Below are 25,901 nucleotides of genomic sequence, written 5' to 3'. Positions count from 1 at the left end.
TACGTTGTTGGATGTATCGGTTCTTGCCTAACGGCTCGGTGAGCATCCGTGGCAGGTTTGTGGTATGTGAATGGTGCGGTTTTCAGGTGGGTGGCCATTGGTGACGTGGTGAATTCCTGGAGCTTCTCCTGTTTGGCCATGGTGGTGGATTTTTCTGTTGGTGGCTGTTGGTGTTTTGGTCAACGGTATGTTTGAAGATACGCAGAAGACTAGGGTAGGTTTTGGGTATTCTTGGGCTAGGCCTAGCCCACTTTGGTGGGTTAGGTTTTCAAGATGTTTTGGAGCTTTTAATTTTCATATCTAGGCAATGTTAGGCCCTTGTTATTGTTTGAGCAGTAATTTCTTATCTGGCCTTTAGGTGTTTGGGCGAAATGCCCTTAGGCTTTTGGGCTTTGCCCTTATTTATCCAACTTTGGTTGAATTCCCCTCCCTATCCCCTATCTTGATGTAACCGCGAATGCTCAAAGAACAGGGCATGCCAAGGACAATAAACTTGAGATAACAACTCCTACTTATATACCCAAGGTATCCCGCATAAACTTTTGATACTACTAACTGAGTTATCTCATACTCCTTGCACAGATTGACAATAGATTACAAGAATAATCAAGTTCATATGAAATAACATACCACCAACACAATATTCAAACATAAAGGTAAAATTTATCCTAGCGTCAAAAAATATCCAAGCTCTCTTGTTGGGCATTTTCTCAATCAAGAAAAAGTCACTACACTTTTAGACTCATAAGTGTGTCCTCAAACAATTTAGAAATTATGAACACAACCAATAAACTCACAAATGAATTAACAGTCTGACATCAAATTAAGCAAACATATACCTGCAGCTCGATGATTAACTCAGTGGAACTCCGATTAGTAGTATTTTGAGATGCTACACCAGCACCAATTTGACCTGAAGAATTTAGTTGAGGACCTTCATCACCTTCCTCAAGATAGACTTTATCATTCTCTGATGCCGAATAGCTACTGTTGGTTCCCAGAAAGATACATGAATCCAAATATCGCCCATTCTGCACTAGCAATATAAATTTGAGCACACCTAAAAAATCATAACATCTCTGCAACCAAAAGAATAAGCACCTCAAAACAGACCTTGATAAACACATTTCTAAATTGCAGTCTTTTCCCATTGCCAACATAGATTATAGCTTCAGAACTAGGAGAAGAGAGAATGACTCCTAGTCTGTCACGTAAGCACAAAGTTCCACCTATACCATCATAAATAAAATGATCAAATCTTTCATCATCAACCACCAAAGGTCTCTGAGGGGAGACTGAAAACTCAGCAGATGGTTGACTATAAATTGGTTGATCCAGAATGACCGCGTCAAGTATGTGAGGCGAGCTGTCATCTTCTTCATTTGACAGCATACTGCGAACTGATGGAACAAAAAACTCAACTACAGCCAGCAGAAAATCAAGTGCAACAAGCAATTGTGGCCTTTGAACGCATAAAGAAACAAATGTTGAATATTGACCAAATTTGGCATCTAGAATAAGCATTGTAGGAACTAATTTTGCATCAACATTATCCAGCATATCTGTCCCAGCCATGTGACGGTCTTCATCATCAGTCAAATATTGTGAATGACCATACTCATAAGTTCTAGGCTTTCCAACTGCCAGTCTAAGTGCTTGTTCTGTTCCCTCACGATCATCAATCACGCTAAAATCCTTAAGGGATGCTGAAAGAAAACCTTCAGTTAGCGTATTAGACTTGTAGAGAAGCCATGCCCCACTAATCTGAAATAAAAGATAGGAAGATAATCAGGAAAACTGCAAAGTATCATAAATGAAGAAACACATATAGTGCAAGTGCGGCGATTCTCCGCAGAACGAAATATCGTCTGTTTAGAAAAACTATCCCTCAAAGGAGGAATTATCTAGATAAAATGTCAGCAAGACATGACAACATTAAACATTTACCAAGGAAACAATACAGCGGAAAATGAAATGAAAACTGTTGCCATTATTCCATACCATATTTGAGAGTTACCTTTGAGACTCTAGTGTTTTGGGTATTATTAAAAACTTTATCTTTAACATTAAGGGAAGTCTATCTTTTGGCCTTCTTAGTGTTAGTATACATAGCTTCAACATTTTCTCTTGTAAGTTCTTTCCTTTTTGAGTACGATGCTTGTTGCTTTTCTCTCTACACGCTGTCACCGCAATAGTCTTGGTTCCATCCACTGCTATAGCATAGTCTCTCCTGCAGCCACCATCAGCAAATCCTAGCCACCATCTGCATCACCGGCAACCTCCAACGACAACTTCCTCCAGCCCATGTTACTTGCCGGTCACCGGCAAAAGGTTTCCGACCTCTGGCAACCTTGCCGAATGTCCGGCCAACTTCTGGCGACACTCAAAAGCCTCAGATTTTCAGCTTATTGCCTCCGATTTACTTGGTTTGATGTTCTTCTACCTGCACTATGTATACCCAGCGGTCTCCTGCCCTTATATGGCCTCCAGCAACCTCCATTTGACATGTTTTCAAGCCCAGCAGCTCTCTGGCAGCCAGGTTATGATCTGTTTTCTATTCAGAAACTGGTCCTGATCGAATTTTGTTCGCCATCCACCCAACGAACGAGACTCAGCAACCGGTAACCCTCCCTTGACTTGGTTCTGTCCCCGACAACCTTCAACAGCCTTCTAATAGCCTCTGGCCGCCTTTATTTGCCTCCAACAGATCTGATTGTCTTTGGTAATTTGGTTTTTCGTTTCAACTTTTCTCACTTAACGTCACGTGGGACTATAAAATGCAAGGAATAAGTATTCAGTTATAGATGCTTGGACGATTCGGAGTCCGGAGTGATATTTGTCTCCTCCTTGATTTGGAATACTGTAGCAACACTGTTAATTCAGCTTTTCTTGGTTCTTTGAGGGTTAGTTGAGTTCTTAGATCTCTGCAGCAACTCCAAAGCCTTTCCAGCTTGTCTGGTTATATTGATAGCCCATTTGAGATTTACACTATGCGCATTTTAGTTTACTTTACAACTTGTATGGAAAAGATTTCCGTGTCCTAAGACTCCTGGCCAATTTTAGGGCCCTATACTAAGAGTTTTTCAAACCCAAGAAAAGCCTAAAATACGGGCTCCCTTGCCCTACATTTGAGAAACTACAAAGGCAACACCTCACAGATTTGCCTAAAAACAAAATTATAGCGCCCAGAATGGGGATCCTATTAATTGAGAAAAAAAGTCAATCTCCAAAAGTAACAAAACCTCCCCTCTTTCACAAAGATAATAGCACCGAGTGTCTATCCAAAAATAAAATCGATGAGTAAATGAGTAAATGTAATACCTGCAAAGTTGCCAGAGATGAATCTCTTGCTATACCATGAAGCAGGCATAATTCAACCAGATTAATGTCAATAGAAACCTTCATTGCCATCCATGTCAGCCTATTTTGGGCTTCAGAATCAACAGCACCTGAACCCTGACTGACAAAAGGTTCACCCTTCTCAATCGGAGACTTTCCAGAATCATGACTCGGTAGGGGAACTATATTTGGAGTCTCTGACACATTAGAAAGCGCACATTCTGTAATTATCTGGTATTCTCTGTTAGACAGAGCTGCCTTGAGTTTTTCAATCTGCAGAAGTGATAGAGCACGTCATCAAATAAGAAAGACACCTCAATCAAGTTAATAAAAGAAAGCATCCAAATATGACTCACAGTATAAACAAAACTTATTCTGGGACACCAATAACCCTAGCAGACATGGAATACAGTACCTTAATTGCTATTTCCATACTTGGAATCTGATGCAACAAGTCTCGAAGAGACCTCTGAATGACAACACTAATCCCCTTCACATCTTGAATTATACTCTCGCCTATATCTGTCCCAGTACCCACATTTAAGTTGATGTCTTCAACCTTGATCACATAAGTAGCTGTAAGGTACTTATTCCGCAGGTATTACATAAAACATAGGAAAATGATGTGACACAGACAAGAATCTCCGATCTATGTTACATAGACTCGGATACAAGTACCTGGTGTTGGAGCAAGCTCATGTCGGACCTTCCTAAACCCATAATGGTGTAATCCAGAGGGCAAATGCTTCCAAAAGTTATATGCCTTGTGGTACTAATGAACAGTTACGTTGATAGCATCTAATACTACCACAAAGATGTTATTATTTAAGAATGCACTTCAACTCCAACGAAAATTTGAGGAAATGGGAGACTTCTTATACCATCCATGGGGGAGGGCAGAAAATTTTGTTTTATCAAACATGAGCAGCTTCTTCTTCAAACATCATCAAGAATTAAAAGATAGTACACAATTTGAGTAAGGTTTCAGACATAGTACACAATTTGAGTAAGGTTTCAGACACATCCCGTACCCTTACTATCCACTGCACATAGGACACTGGGAGTAATTGAATGAGTTCATGTAACATAGTCTCCAGTAACCAAGAATAGTGCAATATGACATGTTGTAGAAGAAATTCATAAGTAGTGAATTGATAAATTTCAGTCAAGAGAATACAAAGGGAAAACAAGAGACATCTACTGAAACTGACATTTCAGACAAAATGGGTTGTTACTAGGATCAATTCACATTGTGCCATTGCTTCCTCAGTCAATAACTCAATCATGCAATGATACAGCATAAGTCAGTATGTAGAACTCACCCGAACCGTTAGTATTTCCACATGGACAGCATTCATATCACGTTTACTGCCACACAGCCACTGAAAGGTGTTCTGGACAGTTATATGAACAACATCTAGCTGCAGATAGCTGCAATAGTAAACCGTAACATTAAATTCTACAACAGTCAGCATGATGAGAACAACAAATCCTTTAGAGAAACTTATTCTGCACGTGTTTATGTTGAGTTAGAAACTAGTGGGGAGACGGGGTGTAAAACGTGTAGCGTGCTCCAATATAAACATTCGTTGAAGGGAAGGGATCAATCAGTGGTCACACAAAGGGTTGTTTTAACTAAAACAACTTACTCGAGACTATCCGTTCTCCGAGGCATTAATATTATAGGCTTCCTAAGTGAAAGATCCATCTTGAGAGCTGGTGATCCTTCAAATTCGCTTGTCGTAAACCACTTTTCTGAGTTTGTTACTTGGTCTTTTATCTTTACAACATCCTTTGAATTGCTGGGAACAAGGCCCATGAAGTAACTCGCCACCTTCATGTTAATTTTAATCACTTGAAAAACTGAATATTGTGGTTGTTAATAACAGATGAATTTGTCAAGTGACTTACCTCCTGGATGAAGCGATTCAAATATACAATGCGTACTTCTGAAAGCTGCCCAAAGAAACTATAATCATAACCCTCGTAGTCTTCATCATCAACACTGAATGAACTAAAGACCAACTGCATTCATGGATACAAGTTGATATCATGAGAGCTGAACAATTTTAACTTCAAAAATAAAATACAAGACAAACTGAAGTAGGCAATGATAAGCTGGAATCCAAGGAAATACAAAAATTAGAACAAAATAAAAGGTGAAAACCTTATCCACAGTGTACTTTAAGTTTCAACAACAGTTCATGTTTGAAAAAACAGCATCATGTCATGTGTTTTCCCAGCTAAAAATGGAATGATCACATACATCTTCGCGTCAAAATTTCACCTCTCGAAAAGGGAAGAGACTAAAATATGAAGATCAAAGTGAAGATACTGCACTTCCTTTCTATTTTTTATTTTTCGAATTGAAAATACAGCTCAGTAGTGCGTGTTGATTACACCAGCCAAACTACAACATAAACAAATCCAAGAATCGTAAGAAAATTATTCCCAAAAAAATCTTATGCATTTCATGAATTCTTTTATGAACAAGAAACAAGCTAATGCCGTAATAAGATCTGAAATCGAGCCAGATAAAGAAGAATATAAACATGCAGATGCCATGCAAGGACCATCAATAATGGTTTGACAGGAAACGTGCTCCGAAATAATAGGGCCAATGAACCAAAGTACTCCAGAGAAGAAATGGACAATTAATTCGACATCATAATCAAGATAAGTCTCAAGAATTAACTCGTATTCTGGCCATCCGTCCTTTGAATCTGGATTCATATCAGACAGAGTAGATAATTATAACAGAACTCTCAATGTGAAAATTATAAAAGTACCTCCACAAATGAGCTACCACCAGGATTTCTCATGTCACAAACCCAGAAATACATATGGTCACGAGGGAGACTGTCGTCACTTATTCTCAGATTTCCGAGGGCCGCCTTTATGCTAAAGGAAGATGGAAAGACCTAAAAAGGAGTAAATCAAATATTTCTGCACAAAGTACATATGATTCACATTCTATAATGTTGAACTAAACTTTCATGGATTAAGGAAAAAGCCAAGAGACATACCTTAATATCAGTAAGCAAATTATCTTGTGACAGAGTCGCAAGCTTGCGTTCATTTTCATACATCAACAAAATCTCAGCGCGAGCCATATTCAATGTTAAATAGAAAATGATCCTCGATTTCCCCATTCCTAACAAACCTTTAACAATATGCTCATCAACTGCAGAAGTAGAGAGGCTATTATCAACCCCTTGTTCCCCTGAGAGATCATGCTGAGGAATGGCTTCAGGTGAATTATCACTGAAAGATTCACAGCTTCCATCCTGAATGTTAATAGCATTTACAAATTCCAGTATGGCTAGTATTGTTGGCCTGCGACAAAAAAATGATAAGGTAGCGAGGGTCACAGCCACCTGAAATAACCATTGTTAAGGAAGTTAGAAGCCAAATAAATAAGCAAAGAACCTCAAACTCAGAGACGTACCCGCTTATCGATATTATGATACAGAAGTGAGCTCTGGTCATAAATTATTACTTGAGCCTTCACAAAACTATCCAATTTATCTGCTGATTCGACACCATCACTGCTACTTTGTAAGGAATCATTAGGAAGTAGACCAATAACACGACTAAAACTAGGTGGCTTTAAAAGTGATTTTTCCAACACAGAACTTCGGGAACTTAGATACTCGGAAATGTTTCGCATGGGACTGTCAACAGAATCATTTAGATTCTCTGATGCCTCATAAAACTTGTCATCTCCTTCACATTGATCAAAATCACTGCTGTCGAATAAACCAGAATTTACAGAAGTTGCATCTGTGCTTCGGATAAATGACCTTGCCAAATAACAAGGCGGAGACCCTCCTTTGCGGCAAACTAAATCTTCTATCTCTAGAGATTTCAGAACTGTGCCAATGAATATGTCATTCGCCCTAATTGAAAGTTCGACCTGTTTTCACAGAACCACCTAAATCCCAGAAGAAGTTATGCAATATGTCATCCACAATAGGCTTATTTGAACATAATCCTCACCTGACCACCAATTGCTCGAAATTCAAATAAACGACCCTCCTCAGCTAAAAGCACCTTTGTAAAACTCTGCTCATGCTATAAAAAACAGGACAATTACGTCAGATATCTCATGGGTTCAAAGGGAGGACAATGATACCACGAAAAGAATTCAGTGCTCCTACCAGACGATTATAGTTGAAGCATATCTTCAATTCATCTAGAACTCCAGTTACAAAGACTTTCTCCATGTATGATACATCCATTACATCACGGTTTTCAACAAGTTTTGCTCCCGAATCTTCAGCATCAGACGAAGTCTCAGATAGACCAGCAATAGGAGCAGAAACCTGACATTTTAGAACTACTTCTTCAAATGGTTCCTTTAATTTCAGAAAGTAACAGATGTGAAATGTATGCTACCTACACCATCAAATACTAAGTTTATGTTTCCTATGTGTTAGAGCTTCTCCCACATTGGTTAGTAATAACCTCCAAAACTAGTATTAGTATATGAGCTTGGGCAGTCTCTCCACTCATTGTCAATTAGTTTTGAGTTGGATGCTTAATACTATGTTCACAAGCATTTTATGGAACAATCTATCGGGATTGATTCAGCACAAGTGGGATAAAGAGGCAATTGCGGTATCTTAGTGCAGTCACAATTAAATATCCTCAAGCATGTTTAATGAACTTAATGACCTTGATAAGTGAGCTGAATGACACGCATTTGGTGGCATCTTGGTGGCATAAGGAAGAGGTGACAAGTCTTATTTGTGCAAAACCCTGTTTCAGTGGGAGAAAATATACCCTCCCGTATGAACAGAAGATATACGTATAATTTCAGATCTAAAGAAACAGAATGACCGTACTCGAACTTCTTGTACTGGAGTTGTGTTTCTATGGAGAGAGGACGAGAAAGGAAGGTGGAAAACAAAGGACAAATTAGGGGAAAGAAGGGGAAAAGCTCAGGGAGACTTCATAAAACCTCCTATTGATGGATCTAGACTAGAATACTATGTCTTTGATTTTGATTCATGATATGCTTTGGAAGAATCCTTCAATCTCGGAAGATTTGATTGAGAAAGATGGTTCTCTCTCTTTCGTTGAGGCCTTTTGGGACTTCTGAACTTTGTTCCTGGAGACCTTTGAGGATCCTAGTTTGAATCTCCATACCTCGGATGAAGGCCTATAGCGGCCCTAGTACAAGAAAGCGAAAAGGCCCCAAAGTCTGGACAGCAATCTGACAGGTCTGCAATCTTTAGCTAAATAATATTTTTCATTTCTTGTCATTTGTGCAAGAACCACCAGGACCATGATCTAGAATTCCCAAACCTAATGAGAGGACAAAATTTTAAGAGAAGTTCTAATCACGGGCTTTTACTCAAAATAACGCCCAAAAACATGGTCCCAAGTATCAAACTTGATATGCACGGTATCTAAATTTTATCCCGCAAACATAATTAAAAATATTCTCCTGACAATTTTGCCCATTTGTTAAGAGTTTCAGTCAGTAATGAGTTGGATGCCCGTTAGGAGTGGGTGTTGGTACACGTCAATTATGTTACGGTTCTAGTCATATGTGCATCATGCCCTAGCTACACCCACCTCCATAGCCACCACCCACCTTAAGCCCACTTTCTGACGCCTTAGTCGAAGCCCTAGTAACTCTCGCCATTGAAAGGCCACCAACGCCCCAACTTCACCATCATAAAATTTTGGTTCACTACTACAAAAGGAGCAAGTTCTTTCTACGTGGGGCACGGTCATTGATGCACCCGATGCAAGTCAAATAAGTGGCAGGTGCAAGTCAATTTCAGGTACCAGCGTTGTTATTCATATTCAGTGAATGGGTGTTTTTGTCTTTTATCTGCTTAGGAACACCTTCTTCTTTTAGTAGAAATGCACGAATTGTGCAAGTCATTTTGATCAAAATATCGTGGGACCGAAAGGGGAGATTCACAGATAACTTCCGAGATAGCTAGGAAGAATTGGATCTTATCCCAATTTTCAACCCAAGGAATAGTGATATGCTCTTTTCTAAGCTTATTTCTTGTGCATTAACTCCCCAAGTATGAGCTCCATTTTGCATGTGATCCATTAGTCAAACTTTTAGCTCATCCAGTTATAAGATAAGGTTGTCCATGGACCATGAACATGGATAATTAATTATTCATATCATGTGTGCCATTACTTGCTGGGTTTTAAGCTAAGACCCTTTTGCGCTATATGCTTTCAGGTGATTGTGCTGATGAGAAATCAAACGGTCCCTCAATGTACATTTTTGGATAGAAGAATTGCAAGCCCGTTTGGCTTAGGCCTTTGGTAGCACATTGCTACCAGCCAGTATATCCTTAATCCACATGGGGCCTGGGGGATGTTTCGTGACAACATCAGAAAAGGATATTCATTCCAAATAATTTTGGACCCGTCCAACCCAATACCAATTGGCCCTATGAAGAGGCCTCTCTATAAAACCGGACGATGTTTGGGTGGCTTAGACAAATGACATGACACAAGTCTCTAGCATTCCCTCACCTGTGTGATCCGGTCACACATTTAGGTGATAGAGAGATCAATGAAAGGGAAAAAACCAAAGGAGAAGACTCAAGACGCAAGGCCACCCTAATAACCAATTTGAAGAAAATGGAGAGGCCTATAGACTACGTGGACCGAGCTTGGAAGCATTAAAAATGCAGTGTTATCCCTCCATAGCTCCCGTTCTGGTACATTCAGTGAATTTTATTTACCCATTGCAGAGATATGGATTCGTGAAATGAACATTTTTAAAATGGAACTAAGTTGATTATTATAACAGTAGGTTCATTTAGCAATCAGAGAACCAGTCACTGCATATAGTATGGAGAATAGAGTAGTCAATTGACAAATTTAAGAAAACTCCAAAATTAAGTAAAACAACTTCCTAATCCTTGTATATAAGCTCCCTCCCTGGACAGAGAGAGTTACTAAAAGGAGAAAAAGCATTTGAAAAACCCTAACACGAGATTAGTATGGTAAGTACAATTGTAAAACAACTTCCTAGTCCTTGTATATGAGCTCCCTCCCTGGACAGAGAGAGTTACTAAAAGGAGAAAAAACATTTGAAAAACCCTAAAACGACATTAGTATGGTAAGTACAATTGTACAACAACGAGAAGAAGAGAGAACCCATGCTACTAAAAGTGCTATGAAGAAGAAACACAATTATAGAGCTTGCATTTCTTTGATAGAGGAAAGGAATATGGGATGAGAAGGCTTGCCAACCAATCCCATTTACATCAATATTCATGAGGGATGAGAAGACATACCGATGCACGATAAATTGCCCCCTGTAGGCGGTTCTGCCAGGTTTTTTTTGAATCTTCAGAATCACACCGTAGTATCAGGGCATTGCCATCTTCCACAACCTACATGCATATTAGTGACAATATATTTGAAGACCTAACCATGAACAACTCCAATTCAAGTGAATAGGTCACCACAGTCTGTAGTTAACATCAAATTTGCACCAACCTTGTTAGTCGACTTTAAGAGATCACACAGAGCCAAAACACGTTCCACATTGCCAACAATCTCAGGAGGAACCTGATACAGTTGTTTTCCTCGCAGGCTACAAAAGGCATATCAGTAGTTTGAATCAACAACAAACCAGAATCCCAAAAATTGTGCTCGCTTCAGAATATAGGACACACGAGATCAGAAAAACAAGTACGAATACTTGCATAAGGCTAGTGAGCAGTAAAAACTTCATGACAGGTTTTGTAATGTTCTAAGGTGGTATTCATTACAACAAAAGTTCAAAGGTGACCTGAATTGGATTCCGATCATAAATACTGATACGCAAGTCCTACGCTAAAGATGGTAAGTCTAAGCTAACGAACTGGATCAATTTTCTGACTACAGAAAGTGCTACGGTTGGAATGAATTAGTTTCAAAACCAAGGAGCGGTAAAATTCAGTGGTTGGAGGAGGATTCTTTCCTTGCCCTTCGTTCAACTGCTATGAAGAAAGGGGATTGGAAGCAGTGGATGGGATCTTCGAGCTCTTTTATTAGGAGAAACCTCAAAAAATTATAGGACAGGGAGGATGGGATCAAATGCAAAGACAAAAACAATACATTTGGAACTGAATCTTATCACACTCTTCTCAGTAGTGCAGCAAGGTTTAGCAGTGGACTCTTGTCTGTTATGTTTCGTTTCCAGATTCAGTTTCAAAGCTGTATCAAATTTAGCAGGTAGATGCTACTGAGGGCGAAGAAGGTTTGGATAGCGGACAAATAATGCTTGATGTGGTGTGCTAGGTAAGAGAAGAGCCGGAATTTGTTCGTCATGCTCTTTCATTTTGACCTCTCAGCGAGACGAACGATGTGATGTAAAAATTTGACCCAAATGTAATAAGAATTTAAAAAATAACCAAAAAGACAGCGCCAAAATGTCAGCAAAAAGTCAGGCCAAAGGGGCCTTAAAACTAGTTAGATTATTCTCCAATATATTTTCAAATATTTTTGCTATCTTGTCTATGCAAGCAAGGTTATCAAACTGTGAATTGATTGGAGAATCGTTGGCCCTTTTCGGAATCGTGAATTGAATTGAACCGTGTTCCGTATTGATTCAGCCAAAATACTCAAGACATATCAAATAGACATCCATGCACTTAGAATATTAAAGACGATTTCACATATGAAAAGTTTATGCCCAAAACAACAGCATCAACAAAAAAAGTTTTGTTTTGAACAATTCTTAGTTGATTTAATAGAAAAGAGTCCGATCAAAAATAATTTAATAAAAAGAAGCGCTTATATCACAAAAGATATAGGTTCGAGGCTCTGAGCCACGCTGTATTTTATGATCCCACAAAACATAATTGATTTTGCGACAATTTATTACTTAAGAGCAAACAAAAATTCATGAGATAAAACTAAAAGACAGGCAATATTATTATACTCAACAAGATTCCCCACATCTTGTATATTTTTCAAAAGAAAAGTAAGAGAGTCTTTAGCAAACATTGAGGATATTTGATTGGACTCATATCATACTAAAACAAATTTATTTCCCAACACCAATAAATAGTTGTTCATGCCTGAAAATTAATTTAGCCATTAACATCTTTAGAAAGAACTTGCATTTTGACATTGTTGAGGGAAAATACTAAAAAAATGTTCGGAAATGGATCCTATTAAATACTCGAATCACCAAACGATTTAACATATTTTGCATGGGTATGGTCAGTGGCGACTCCAGTAATATATGAACATGGGGTCAATCATAGACTGAAAATCATCGATAATCTAGAAAAGAAAATATTTATAACATAAAATAATTTGTACTCTATTTCAACAAATCACATATCAAAAGCTCAACTAAAGTTTTCAATTAATAACTAAAAGATACCAAGACGATATATTAATGCCTTGTTTCTCTCTCTCTCATAAAATAATTTGTACTCTATTTCAACAAATCACATATCAAAAGCTCAACTAAAGTTTTCAATTAATAACTAAAAGATACCAAGACGATATATTAATGCCTTGTTTCTCTCTCTCTCTCTCTCTCTCTCTCTCTCTCTCTCTCTCTCTCTCTCTCTCTCTCTCTCTCTCTCTCTCTCTCCACTCATTACCCGTCTCCAATTATTACCCTAATTTCTCTCTCCACTCATTACCCAAAAACCAAACTCAAAAATTTTCAAAACACCATCCAAACAAGGCATAATACTCTTTCCAATCTTCACAAAAAATTGTACATACCTACATGAGATTCTACAATTGCATACGGCGAGATTTCATATTTTTTAATCGGTGCATAATAGCCATTCAACCACTGATCTCAAATTCAGTTACACAATTTATTCTTTACCTATTTCGTGGCCGAAAATGATATTTTTATTACTGAGGAAAATTTACTGGAGTGTAGCTTGTAAGCGGTGGAGTTCAACTTTTACGAGGGATAATCTAGTTTGGTGGTTACCTAGGTGGGTTCAAAACAAAATTTGAATGGGTGCATCTTTTAACTTAGAATAACAAGTCAGTATAGTTATAGGAGAACTTGTTGCTGCCATGGGGTCAGGCGACCCCACTGCTATCAACATAGCATCGCCTCTGGGTATTGTATATATTTGAACTTACACTACGAAGTTAAATTCTTGATTTTTTGTCATTAAAAAAACAAAGAGGTAAAAAGGGTTCCGAAGTCGTTGGATGTGATAGTTTCAAGAATCGAACGAATCGTAAATTGTGAATTGTATGATTCATCACCGATTCCACCACAATCTCGATTCATGCATATCTTTTGCGAATCAAATTGTGAATAGTATGGTTCTGATAACTATGTATCTCTAGTAGAATATATAGTTGTACAAAAGCATGGAATAATTTGAAAATCTACGATGTTTGAACCTGATACAGTGCTTGTAGGATTTAGAGTCAGGGCTCTCAAGTACATAAAGGAAAGGCCCAACTAGGCATAAGTATCTGCGCTGCCATACCGCTTCCCTGTTTCCCACACCCTATGACAAACATGACAGCAGAAAAAATATCAGAGAAGGTTATAGATAATCAAAACAATAATGAATGACAACAAGCACCAGGGAAAACCTTCCAAGTAAGAACTGGCAACCACCCCTCAAAATCAGCTTGATGCCAAGGTTGAATTAGATCTGCATTCTCACTATCTTCCACCTGGAAGATTTTCGCAATCTGCATCAATCTGTGGTAACGAGCTGGAGAGAAATGGAACCCTAGTGATGGAAGCCGCACAGCAAGTCTTGTTGCAGGATACAAGGGATTCTCTGAGCGGATCTACATAAAATAGTACAACTAATAGCTTCAAATAAAGAGTTGCTAATGCGCTAGTAAGAAGTTCGGACAGTACAGAAGAATAGGAATGTGAATCATTAGCTTCAGACAACACGAGAGAGTCAGAAATTTCAATGCAAGAAGTGTATTACCTGTTGAAGCTTTAAGATCACCCCACACTTATCAATTACTGGTAAAAAACTGACAACCTTAAACTTGTTAGAATCAGCAGAGCTAATCGAAGAGGTTTGACTCCAAGAATAGTCACCATCCACCAAAAAAGCAGATACATCACTCAAGATGAGATCAAATTGCAAATATAGATTCATATCATCAGCTGAACTAGATTCACTGTCATCCTGCACATAAAAAGTAAGTTTTGCATCAGCTTTGGATTCAATTTGAACCAAACAATCTCAACAACGTTCAGAGATAGACCTGACTGCGGATTATCAAGTTTCCAAAGTCAAGCAAAAGTTTAGTGGAATGGTAGTTGTCTGGAGAAAAATCTGTCGGAATGGTAACCTTGGGAGCTGCAATATCCAAGTCCAAAAGAAACCTAGCAGAAAGAAGACATTAAATGCAATTTGATCTCTCAAACATACAATCAAAATCCATTTAAAGGTTGCAATACTGGGCATTGGTAGGGATAATCAATGAACAGAACGATGTCTATTCTTGTAAACAGGCAAACTTAGCAGGTGTACAGAAATCTAATGTATTGCAAAGAATATCTCATAGGATTACTGGAACCGTGTTAAGTACTTTCAGACCACCCACTCAAAAGCATCCAGATCCACTTCACCTTATACTCTACAGGCCCAAGGACTTTGGAATGCATCACGTAACCAGACTTCACTTGCTATACACAATCTCGAGCAAACAGAAAATAGACAAAGATAAGTGGATTTTCGACTTTTTCTTGGTCATGTAGAATTCTTTTATAAAGGAGGTGAAGCAGCATCCTTCAGACACTATAGTACAGTTGTAAAGTCCAAACAATATACACGGACACGTCCATATAACACATTAAAATTAAGGATTCAATCAGACGTGTCTTTATCATTAAGACCTTAAGGCGAAGAACTGTCTAAAACTTTAAGAAGCAGAAAAAGTAGGAAACCTGGCTTGCTCCTTTAATGCTCGGTTCACTTGTTCCTGTGCAGTGCGTTTAACTTCGTCAATTGTCATCTGAAAGGATGGAAACATGAGGCACAGAGCAATCAAACAAGAGTCCTAACAAACTCTGAAAATAAGATAGGGAACCCCCACACAAAGGTTCAAAACCAACATATCATTCTAAAAAGTCCATAAGGTTTTCGAGGCCAAAAGAATTTTAAGAACTTTTCATCCTCCCCCCTCCCCCAACCCAATCGACCTCCGAAGCTTGTCTCTCTTTGCCCAACCCAGTCCTGTCAACCCGACCCCGTTGCCCTCCCAACCAGCCCCAACCACATGACCCCCACGCTCGCCACCCACCCTAGCAGCATCGACTCCATTCGGTTTATCCTCGTCAATTGGCTGTTGTTACCTCTTGCTCGTGTGAACTGGAGTCACCTCATCACTGCTAGTGGGCATGCCTTGTTGGTAGTAGGTTTTTTGTTATTCTTGGTTCTATATTGGTCATTCTAATTTCATCTGACTGTTTTGAGTTAGTGCATTTGTGTAGTTGTGTGTGTTTCCATTCGTTGTCGAGGTTGTTTGATGCACATATTGCACGGTCATTGGTTATCAGTTATTTCTTCAGTTGGTTGATTTCTCACTCAGTGTTCAGTTTATGCTCCTTACATTGAGGAGATTTCTTTGCATGGACTTGAGCTCTACTTCTACTTTTGCTATTTGTTTATTTGGTTCTTGGTCTCCTAATATGATGTCTATTACTTCCACTCATTTGAAGAGAACAAGTTATGCCCCCTGAGCTAAGATTGCTGAGGTATATTTGCTGGGCCAGAAGCGGTATACTAACCAGGATAATAATCCTAATATGGAAAATTTGATTCCAAATATGATGCTTGGAATAATAATCCAAAACCGTAAATAACCCTAACTTTCATAGTCCTGAACTTCCAGTGTCCGGAGGTTATAAAACCAGTGGCGGAGCTAGGATTAAGAATCCTGGGGGGTTGAGTCATAACGGAAAAAATTTCATTGTCAAACATCTCTCTATTTCTTACTCAACAAATAAGTAAAAAAAACCACTACCACTATACTTGCATTCCATAGTCAAAGGATAAGCCAAAATACATTTTTCAAGATTGATTCTCATAAAAATAGAACAAAAGTTGTTTAAGAATCTATCAAAGTGAAACCGACATATTTTCAAATAGCCTAGATCATTTAAGATTGATTTACTCTAAACTAAACTGCATCGCAATTTCCCTTTTGATATATACAATCACCTGTTTGCTAAAATCTAACATTCAAGTCGATTCAATCGAGCAATATCAAGCCGATTCAATCAAAGAACAACACGAAAAGCAACAAGAGTCACCAATTGTGTAAGTTGTCAAAAACGATGGAAGGAGAAGGGCTTTGTTTTATTTGTTCAAGAGTAGAAGGCAAATTTTGTTTTTCTTTTTTTGGAAAGTTTGGGGGGGGGGGGGGGGGGGGGGGGGGGGGGGGGGGGCGGCATTGGGCCTCTTAATACCTCCGCCCCTGCTGAAAACTCTACAAGTACATAACCCTTTACCTATCTAGACATTTGTGATCATTCTAGCGGAGACACTTGAGGACGAGTGGGGGCACGGGCCCCCACTGAGTGGTCTGTTTTTTTTTCAGATTTTGTATTTTTCTTATAAATTGATTTCTTAAATTGTTCATTGTTAATACATAGTATATCATTTCATTCTCAATTTGTTATTTCAAATATTACAACAACTTCATTACACTAGCGAAGTGAGATGTCTAATGCAAAAAATAGCCACCACTTATCATTTCAAACTCTCCAATGAATAATGTCCAAATTCATAAGTTGCTAAATCATGAGTTATATACATTATGCTTTATTAATTATTTACAATTTTGAAACTAGTATTATCTTTGTTGATTGAACCCACAAAGCGAGACGAAGTTAAAGGTTTAAGGATAAAATTTGGAAAGAAAGTGTATTTCTTTTCTAATTGGATCAAGATTGCTGAATATTGACATTTTAGTTATTGTATATCTAACTGCTCTTAGACTTGATCTGTTGGGACAATTCAAACAATGATTTGCTTTGATAGTTTATAGAATTACTACCTTTCTTGGTGAATGGGTAGCTTATTTATTATTTTTAACACAAGCGTTCCTTTATTGTTTTGGCATTGCTTAATACGATTTTTTTCGTTGAAGTGTGTTTAAAAGGTGCCACCCCCTCCACTATTGTCAATTCTGGGCTACACCATTGTTCATCGTTATACCCGAAAGGGCTAAACGCCAATTCTACCCCAACTGCAAGCACCAGCACCAAAATTTGAAATGCACTCTCCATATCTAGTAAGAATAACTAACTGAAGCATACAAATTACTCGAGATAGACATTTTCTAAGCTACTGTAATGAATTTGTGAAAAGAATCATCATATCAACCGGAACATCTAAAATCCAAATCGTACATCTGAACACCCCAAAAAATAACAGTTTTGCCCAATTCCTGAAACCGTAGGATACTTACAGAGCGATCACTCCCTACTACTAAAAACTCGGGCGCTTAAAGCCTTCAGCACAATCAATTCAGCGCTCAAGTTTCCGAGTCTCAATTTAAACTTTTTATTAACTGCATGGTACTAGTCTATCATGTAGCAACCATTTTCAATTCCAAATGAATCTTAAGTCCTCTGGATTGTGGTCCAGCCCAGCATTGGTTTGCAACTCCTAACATACAAATTACTATTCGTAGGAAAGGTTTATTTAGAATCAAACCTGCACTGCAGCAGCAGTTTCCAGAGCTACGGCCTGACTAACCACAGTATTGCTTTCGAAGAAATTGATAATTCGATCGATGGAATCCTTCAGGTACTGGTCAAAAGCAAGTCAATTAGTAGAGTCTTACAGGCATGGTAACTGTTCAAAGACAAGGCAACAATAACCTACAGTCACATAACATGGAGAAGCTTTAGCAACCATACTCCAGTCCAACTTAACATCGAAAGGCTTATAGCAGAAGACACCAACTAACGAATCACTGGCAGTTGCACTCTGCATGGAGATAAGACAAAAGAATTAAGGCTCCAAAGTCACTTGTGCATAAACCGGAACCTGGCTGTTCAGAGAATAAAAACGAGAGAGTGGAAGCACATAAATGGAGTAGAATAGTAGGACCTCGGCAAGGAGACCATTTGGCGATGACAACTGATATGATCCCAATTTCACATCAAAAACTTTGGCCTCCGGATAAAGCTTTACAAAGCAATCAAGATTGTCACATGATAATTCAGCCAGACACTCATCATCATCAGTAAGTTTTGAAGCATTATGTCTCATGTGAACCTCCACTGCAGAATGAAGCACATCACCCCTGTCATGGGATGTTAGAAATTGTCCATCATCACCTTCTTTGAATCCAATAATCTTATTCAGTTGTTCCCAATCTTCCTCTCCGAAACCCCCTGGCCCACTTTCATCTTTATCAGATTGATTATTCCTGAAAATATGTTCGTTCATTTTAGAATCTAAAGCAGCTGCAAGTCCAAATAACTAAGATAACTAAAAAGGATCTCAACATAGGATATTTTACCATCCAAATGACCACCATGACTTCTTTGGTCTCTGTCTAGTGCGGAGATCTGACTCTACTGACTGTTCCACAAACTTGTGAGCCAACATCCTGAGAAACACATCAACACCATGAGAACTAAACGGACAGGTATCTAAAAGTCTGCTTGATTACAAATGACAGAGTTTGCAGTAGTATTGAGCAATAAGTTGTTTATCGTCTCCTTCTCGTTATGCAGTGTCCACGTAAGATTCTCCAGAAAATATAGAAAAGCAAAAAAGAAACAAAGTGCATTAAATCCTCAAATGTTGGAACGAAATTAAGTATGAAAAAAGGATGGAGAGAAGAAAGGACACTTGGCAGATCTCTCAATGCAAGTTTAGTAATAACTTTTGAAAGTTAGAGAGGAAAAAAATAAATCGGAACTGTGGAACACAGTTCCAATAATTTATGAAGCAGTGAAATATTTCTACAGAGGGTATTATATATCACCACGGACACACAGAGTAAAGCATTTCTCTTGAATCTACAATCATTGATGACTCATGAGTTCATAAGGATGTTTCTCGCCCCAAAATTGCATATAGTATCTGAAAGTTATCACATATAATTAGCTGGTCAACTTACACATGAAAGCCAGATAAATTTTGCCTCACCAAAATTTGCCTCCCTCAAGGGAGTGCAATTTTGTTCACCCTCCTTAAAAGAGGGTGAACATTACCCTTCTTCCTATTAGTTGAAATGGTGTGGATTCCACCACAAAGTGATGTCATGCTTACCATGTAATACACTTTCTGGTAAGTGTGACATCACCTTGTGGTGGGAATGTGGGATCCACACCCTTTCAACCAATAGGAAGGAGGGTAATGTTCACCCTCTTAAGTGGAGGGTGAACAAAAGTCAACTCCCCTCAAAGAGTAATGACTATATAAACAAACACTAGCAGGGAAGTAAAGTACCTCCACTGAAGTATGAGTTCATTGTCAAGTTCCCGATCCAGTTCCTCAATTTCTTTGTTGTCATCAACCACCAGCTTACTAAGGTCGGATTTCAAAAGAGAAACATATAAAGGTATATATCTTTTACGCAACCTTGCATACTTCAGGACCTGCTCCCATGGTAGCTTCCCGCTGCCACAAAAAAATAAATAAATAAATAAAAGTGTCCCTACCATATGTAGAAACAAAACCAGATTTTGACATTTGTTAGTGTAGCGTTTTGGGTTGGTTGTTCTCATTATTGTTTCCCTCCTATTGTTAGCCAGGGTATTATGATAATATTGTTGTACATGGCATAAGCTATTAATACGAGTGGTAGAGCTATTTATCAAACCTCAATTTTTCACGCTAAAATATTTTTATTATTATTGTCGTAAACTTTAAATCCAAAGTTTTCAACTTAAACTTACTGTCAAAGTTTTCGATCCAACTCTAAGTCCAATCACAAGTTCTAAAAATTTGTACGAGGTGGTTACGGTGTGCAGATATCATCATCTGAAGGATGACATTGGCACGACGTCAAAACTTATAGTGCAGCCAAGGTGCGGCGAACAAAATCTGACTCGTTTCTTCATCGTGGTACTTATGGTCAGTTGAATGGAACTTTTAGGAACCATCTGATGTGATTTTTGATTTTCCGAGTATTTTACAAAAAAAATAGTCTTTCCAGCCATCTTTTTCCATTTTCTTTTTTGACTGGCAAAGGAATTTAAGCTATCACAAGGATAAAAATATAAAATTAATAATCTTTTTCCAGGTTTGATTCTTCCAATTAACTCTAAGGAGCCAAAATTCATTACGGAAACATAGTTCGAAGTTTGGCTTAGGTTTGATTCATTGACCAATTGTTATTTGTTTTACCAATCTTGAGGTTTTCAGACGCCAACTGCTTTTGGGGTCGTTCATTTCAGATCTAGCTGCTTTTATAACACCTCATCCACCCGTCAAAGGAAATGCAACATTTCTTGATTGGGATACGAGGACTCTTTTATCATGGACTAATGGCACAGTTTGGAACCTCATGTTGCTCTTTGGGTTGAGTTTTGCAATTTTTCTTTAACATTTTGGTTGCTAATTCCAAAGCCTTTCTCCACCAGAGCCATTAGAGCTTTATTTTCATGACTAACCAGTTTGAGAAGTCCACATTGCATTCATGCCCAGGCAACATGTGACTGGCTTCATATGTATAGCAACCGAACCGCTCAATTTCCAAGAGCAATTTAGTTGCAGTGTGAAAGTAACGAGAGGAAAAAAAAAAGAAGGGAAGACTAAAGGTTAAAGAGAACAAGCTAGTTAGATACCTAGCCTTCTTCAACTCCTCTGAAACAGCTTTATAGGCATACTTCCACCAAGCTCTTGGATTGGATTTCACCGAGACAAACGGACGGAAATGAGCATGTTTTAGTCTTCGATTAAAAGCAGCAAAGTTATCAGCTAATTTCAGTAGATCCCTGTAACCATTCTGCAAATAAAATATTTAGCCTTCAACAACTTTTGAAATTCGTTAGGCTAAGAACCAGCAAGGAGAGGATAAGCAGATAACCTTGGATAAACAGAGTGTAACATCATCCAAGTTCACAGCAGCTTTTTGTAATGGTTGACCACTATTTACAGACACATTTGGCCGCAGCTTTGAGTACTTTGCATTTCCAGTCACTGGTTGCAAAACATATGTGTGCCTTCTAATAGGACTACCAGCCAGTTTGCCATCCTTTGTGCCGAACATAAAAACCTACAGCTCACGAGAGTTCATTATGCTTTCATTCAAAATGAAAACCCAGATGCAAACTGTGTTAGGTGGTAACAATAGCAAACAGAACATACCTGACTCCATTCCATAGGTAGCAAACCCTCCCATGGTTTATCAATAGTCCATGGAGAAATGTCAGAATCCAAATAAACTGCTAGACTCTTGAGTTCTATAGACTGCGGGAAAAGAAACATAATTGGCCAGAAATATAAAAATCCCACATTAATTAATCAATCTGCCAGGACAAGAGAAACAAAGAGGGAAAGGAAACAAATTTCATCCGAAGATACCCCACTTAGACTTAACAGCAAATACACTTGATTAAACACTCAATCAGCCAGGTCTGTTATCTTGTATTCGCTTGCTTACTATATTTTCATCCGAAGATACCCTACCAAGACTTGACATCGAACTAAACATTCAATGAAACGTGAAAGGAAACACATTTCAATGCTACAAATAAATACACTTGATAACCAAGTAAGAATAGAATTGAAGAAAATAAGTTACGAGGGAAGACTACTTCTTTATTGAAGAACCAAGGGAGAGAGAAACAAAGAGGTCGTCCAACAAAGGAAGAGGAATACAGAGAAGTTTGCCATGATCCTAATTCGCTAAATATCATGAATGACAAGCTACCTAGGGCTGCAAACAAGCCCAGCCAAGCTTTGGAGTGTTCAAGCTCGGCTCGCAAACAATTACATCAGCTCGAGCTCGAGAGGCTTGGGCTCGGCTCGAACAAAATTTCTCAAGCTCGAGCTCGGCTCTCTTTGGCTCGAACACGTAAGCCAAGTTCAACAAGTTAAGGTTTCTCATAGAGCATTCTGCACTTCTCTTTTATGTTCAGGTCCGATGAAGGACTCGAGGAGGGGACCAAAGGAGAAGGAAGCACAAATTTGTTACTCTTGTCCCACATCGAACAAAAACAAGTAGAAGAGGCAATAAATTCTCTATAAAGCTTCTCGAGGAGTTTATCTCCACACACGTCCCTCACCACGTTTGACTCATGACAACTTATATCGAGGCAGTCAAAGGCAAGACAATAATTAAGTTACAATATATATTATGTAGACTCAGCTCGCAAGCCAACATGAGCCGAACTTCGGGTAGCTCGAGCTCGGCTCATTACTAAATGAGAAAAAACCCCAGCTCAAGCTCGTTCATTTACATCATGAACCGAGCGAAGTCGAGCCGTTACCAATCTCAGCCTCGAGCTGCTAGAACAGCTTGGTTTGTTTGCAGCCCTAGAGCTACCTGCTCTTGCTAAAACTCGCAATTAGGAATTGGTTCCACTACCAAATTGTAGAAATCTTATTGGTCAAATGGCTCTAAGTAAAGAATCAGTCGGATTGGTCCTTGGAGCGGTATAAAGCCTGCTTTGCTAAGGGTTTCCCTCAGAAATATGTGATCGATTTTGCCAAGATGATTACTGCTCGCACTTTGATATCTGCGGTTGATGTTTGCAAGTGCCCTCTATTTTAGCTGAATGTCATCAATGCGTTCCTATATCGGTTCCTTTCTAACAAAGTGGATATGCACCCTCCTCCGAGTTTCTCCCATCCATTTCAGTCCTAAACATGTTTTCAAATCGGGATACGTATCGTATATCGTAAGATACATTAACGAAAACAAATATAATATATATAAAATAATATTTATAATTAATTATAATCTAAAAATCTGTTGGATATATGAAAATAATTGTTTAATGTATGAAAAATAGGCTTTAAGGATGGAAAATTTCAAGTCTCCCAAGTAACGTCTATCATAATGAGGCTTTCTTGTGCCTAAGTCGTGCAATACATGATCGAAATATGTTCTTTCTTCTATTCGAACCTCGAATTTTGGTTTTCTCTAAATGGTTTGGATACCATCATAATTAGATCAAATGATTCAGAATGCGTTTGCGTTCCAATTCTTAAAATATGTATGATTTCTTCTCAATAAGAAATCGTAGGATACGAATCGGGATACGCTATTATATCGTAAGATACGTCATCGTATCGTAGGATTTCTATACAAAAAGGATACGGGTTGGGATACATATCGTTTTTGGAAGGAGACAATACAAATCGTAAGATACTTATCCCGTATCGTAAGATTTTAACAACCATACTGTAATTTACACTAGGACTAAATTACACCTTAAACTTTAAACACTTCTCTCACAGCTTCTGTGAAATCTCAAAACCCTATTTCAACTTTCAAACATTAGAGAACGTGAGCTTGGTTTAGACCGTCAAAACAGGAATTTTACTAGAGAATTTATTAACGAGGGCTCGGTTGATGAGATGCTATTCATCGCGCAATGTATGGTATTTAGCGGCTCTACCCTTAATGTTCGTCTAGAAAGGATAAAAACTACTTTGAAAATTGTGATGTGCATTGAAAAGCTAAACTTTGTGGCCATATTTACACAATAACTGCCACCCATTGACCAGTGGTTAACAAAATTCATCATTGTTTATTGCAAAAATATATATAAAAAAATTCTTGAAGTTGTGCTTAATTGTTGCCCCCAGTAATTTTTATTCCCACCTCTACCATTGTTTGCATGTTAAGTTCTCTACTTCAGAGGATGTTCCTCTTGATGATGCTATGGAGTACTGCGAGCATGTAGGCTGCTTAGTTTGTCTTATTTTGACTTGTGCAGACATTGCGTATGCGGTAATGATTGTCAGTCAGTTTGGTTCAGCACCTCATTCTACTCATTGGGTTGCTTTGTCATGCATATGCGTTATGTTCGTAATTCTATCTATTAGAGTTTACCACTCTCTTCTGTGTCGAGCTAGACTCTTAGGGCCTATGCTGCTGCCGATTGGGCAAGTGATATATCTAACACAAAGTCCATATCAGGTTTGTGTGTTTATTTGATTCTGTTATGTCCCGTAAAAGTAAAAAAATCATTTGTTATTGCCCGGTCTACTGCTGAAGCTGAATATCACGCTATGACCGTTGCTACTACTAATAATTTGGTTCTAAAATATGGCTCTAGTCTTCGTGCCTCTTTATTATGATAATAGAACTGCCATCTAGATCAGTGGCGGAGCCACTTGAGGACGAAGGGGGGCATGCGCCCCCACTGAATACTCTTTTTTTTTTTTTTTTCAGATTTTGTATTTTTTTCCTTGTAATTGGCTTCTTAAATTATTCTTTGTTTAATTACTTTAATACATTTTGTATATATTTCATTCTCAACTTTTTGTTTCCAATATTACAACAATTCCACTACACTTGCGAAGTGAGATGTTTAATGAATAAAAAGCTGGGAAGCACGGGTACGCCACAAACCTTGCCGTACCCGTACCGGGTACTGGTACTGGTACGCCTTGGGTACGCCTTGGGTACTTTGCAGCAGCTTGTGTTCAATCTGGACAGCTACAACAGCTGCTGCAACAGACGCAAGAAGAAAAGGAAGCAAACCTGTAGGGTTTGACAAGTTGTTGGGTTTGTCTATTTATTGGGCTTTCATTTAGTTATGGGTTTGTGGGCTTTTCTATTCCATAGAAGAAGAGTTTATGGGTTTGGGCTCCTTCATTAAATTAGGCTCTGGGCCTATTAATTGTTTATTGGACTACAACTGGATTTTCTTTTAAATGTTTTGCAATTTAAGTGATATAAAATATTTTTTTTGACATTTAAAGATTAAAAAAAACATTAAAATAATAAAAAATTATATATATATTCGCCGTACCCCCGCCGTACCCGTACCCTACTTTTTGAGGTTTTGCTGTTTCCCGTACTCGTACCCATACCGCGTACCGGTACCCGTGCTCCATAGATAAAAAGTCACCACTCACCATTTGAAACTCCTCAATACATAATGTCCAAATTTGTAAGTGGCTAAACCATGAGTTATATGCATTATACTTCATTAATTATTCACTATTTTGAAAGTAATCTTGTCTTTGTCGATAGAACTCACAACGCGTGACGAAATTAGAGGTTTAAGCATAAAATTGGAAAAGAAAAGCACATTTTTTCTGATTGGATCAAGATTGCTAAATATTAACATTTTAGTTATTGTGTATCTAACTGCTATTAGACTTGGTCCATTGAGACAATTCAAACAATTGATTTATTTTGATAGTTTATGAAATTACTACCTTCCTTAGTAAATGTGTTAGCTTTTTTTCAAATTATTGTTAGCACAAGCATTCTTTTATTCTTTTGGTGTTGCTAATTATGATTTTTTTTTTTTGTTGAACTGTGTTTAAAAAGTGCCCCCACTATCGTTAATTCCTGGCTACGCCACTAATCTAGATTGCACATAATTTAGTCTTCCATGAGCGAACGAAGCATAGAGATTGAGTACCCGCCGTTTGTTCCATCATCGATGCAGTTGGGTGACTTCT

The 25,901-nt window shown here is 38.3% G+C and overlaps 1 protein-coding gene across 9 annotated transcripts in view; it reads right to left on the bottom strand.

Annotated features, from left to right (window-relative positions):
• LOC131307586 (uncharacterized) overlaps positions 1-25,901 on the bottom strand; it is a 71,058-nt gene that overhangs the window by 34,990 nt on the left and 10,167 nt on the right. For 8 of the 9 annotated variants that reach the window (XM_058334184.1, XM_058334185.1, XM_058334181.1 and 5 more), the window contains exons 7-33: positions 21,621-21,722; positions 21,340-21,528; positions 21,098-21,258; positions 19,758-19,928; positions 18,820-18,909; positions 18,405-18,726; positions 18,177-18,281; positions 18,006-18,101; positions 15,230-15,297; positions 14,545-14,665; positions 14,259-14,465; positions 13,906-14,109; positions 13,708-13,817; positions 10,828-10,924; positions 10,623-10,721; positions 7,500-7,664; positions 7,339-7,413; positions 6,788-7,255; positions 6,366-6,716; positions 6,129-6,260; positions 5,251-5,364; positions 4,989-5,173; positions 4,662-4,770; positions 3,755-3,898; positions 3,322-3,612; positions 1,114-1,764; positions 840-1,031 (exon numbers count right to left, since the gene is read on the bottom strand). In XM_058334184.1, the coding sequence (XP_058190167.1) occupies positions 840-1,031; positions 1,114-1,764; positions 3,322-3,612; positions 3,755-3,898; positions 4,662-4,770; positions 4,989-5,173; positions 5,251-5,364; positions 6,129-6,260; positions 6,366-6,716; positions 6,788-7,255; positions 7,339-7,413; positions 7,500-7,664; positions 10,623-10,721; positions 10,828-10,924; positions 13,708-13,817; positions 13,906-14,109; positions 14,259-14,465; positions 14,545-14,665; positions 15,230-15,297; positions 18,006-18,101; positions 18,177-18,281; positions 18,405-18,726; positions 18,820-18,909; positions 19,758-19,928; positions 21,098-21,258; positions 21,340-21,528; positions 21,621-21,722 (5,019 nt within the window). Of the gene's footprint in view, positions 1-839; positions 1,032-1,113; positions 1,765-3,321; positions 3,613-3,754; positions 3,899-4,661; positions 4,771-4,988; positions 5,174-5,250; positions 5,365-6,128; positions 6,261-6,365; positions 6,717-6,787; positions 7,256-7,338; positions 7,414-7,499; positions 7,665-10,622; positions 10,722-10,827; positions 10,925-13,707; positions 13,818-13,905; positions 14,110-14,258; positions 14,466-14,544; positions 14,666-15,229; positions 15,298-18,005; positions 18,102-18,176; positions 18,282-18,404; positions 18,727-18,819; positions 18,910-19,757; positions 19,929-21,097; positions 21,259-21,339; positions 21,529-21,620; positions 21,723-25,901 lie in introns of those variants that run through there. The other variant, XM_058334187.1, reaches the window with a different exon arrangement.

Source organism: Rhododendron vialii, chromosome 11a (assembly GCF_030253575.1).
Source record: "Rhododendron vialii isolate Sample 1 chromosome 11a, ASM3025357v1".
Classification (NCBI taxonomy): Eukaryota; Viridiplantae; Streptophyta; class Magnoliopsida; order Ericales; family Ericaceae; genus Rhododendron; species Rhododendron vialii.
Note: the sequence above shows the minus strand (reverse complement) of the source record. Positions and strands in the feature narration are given on the sequence as shown.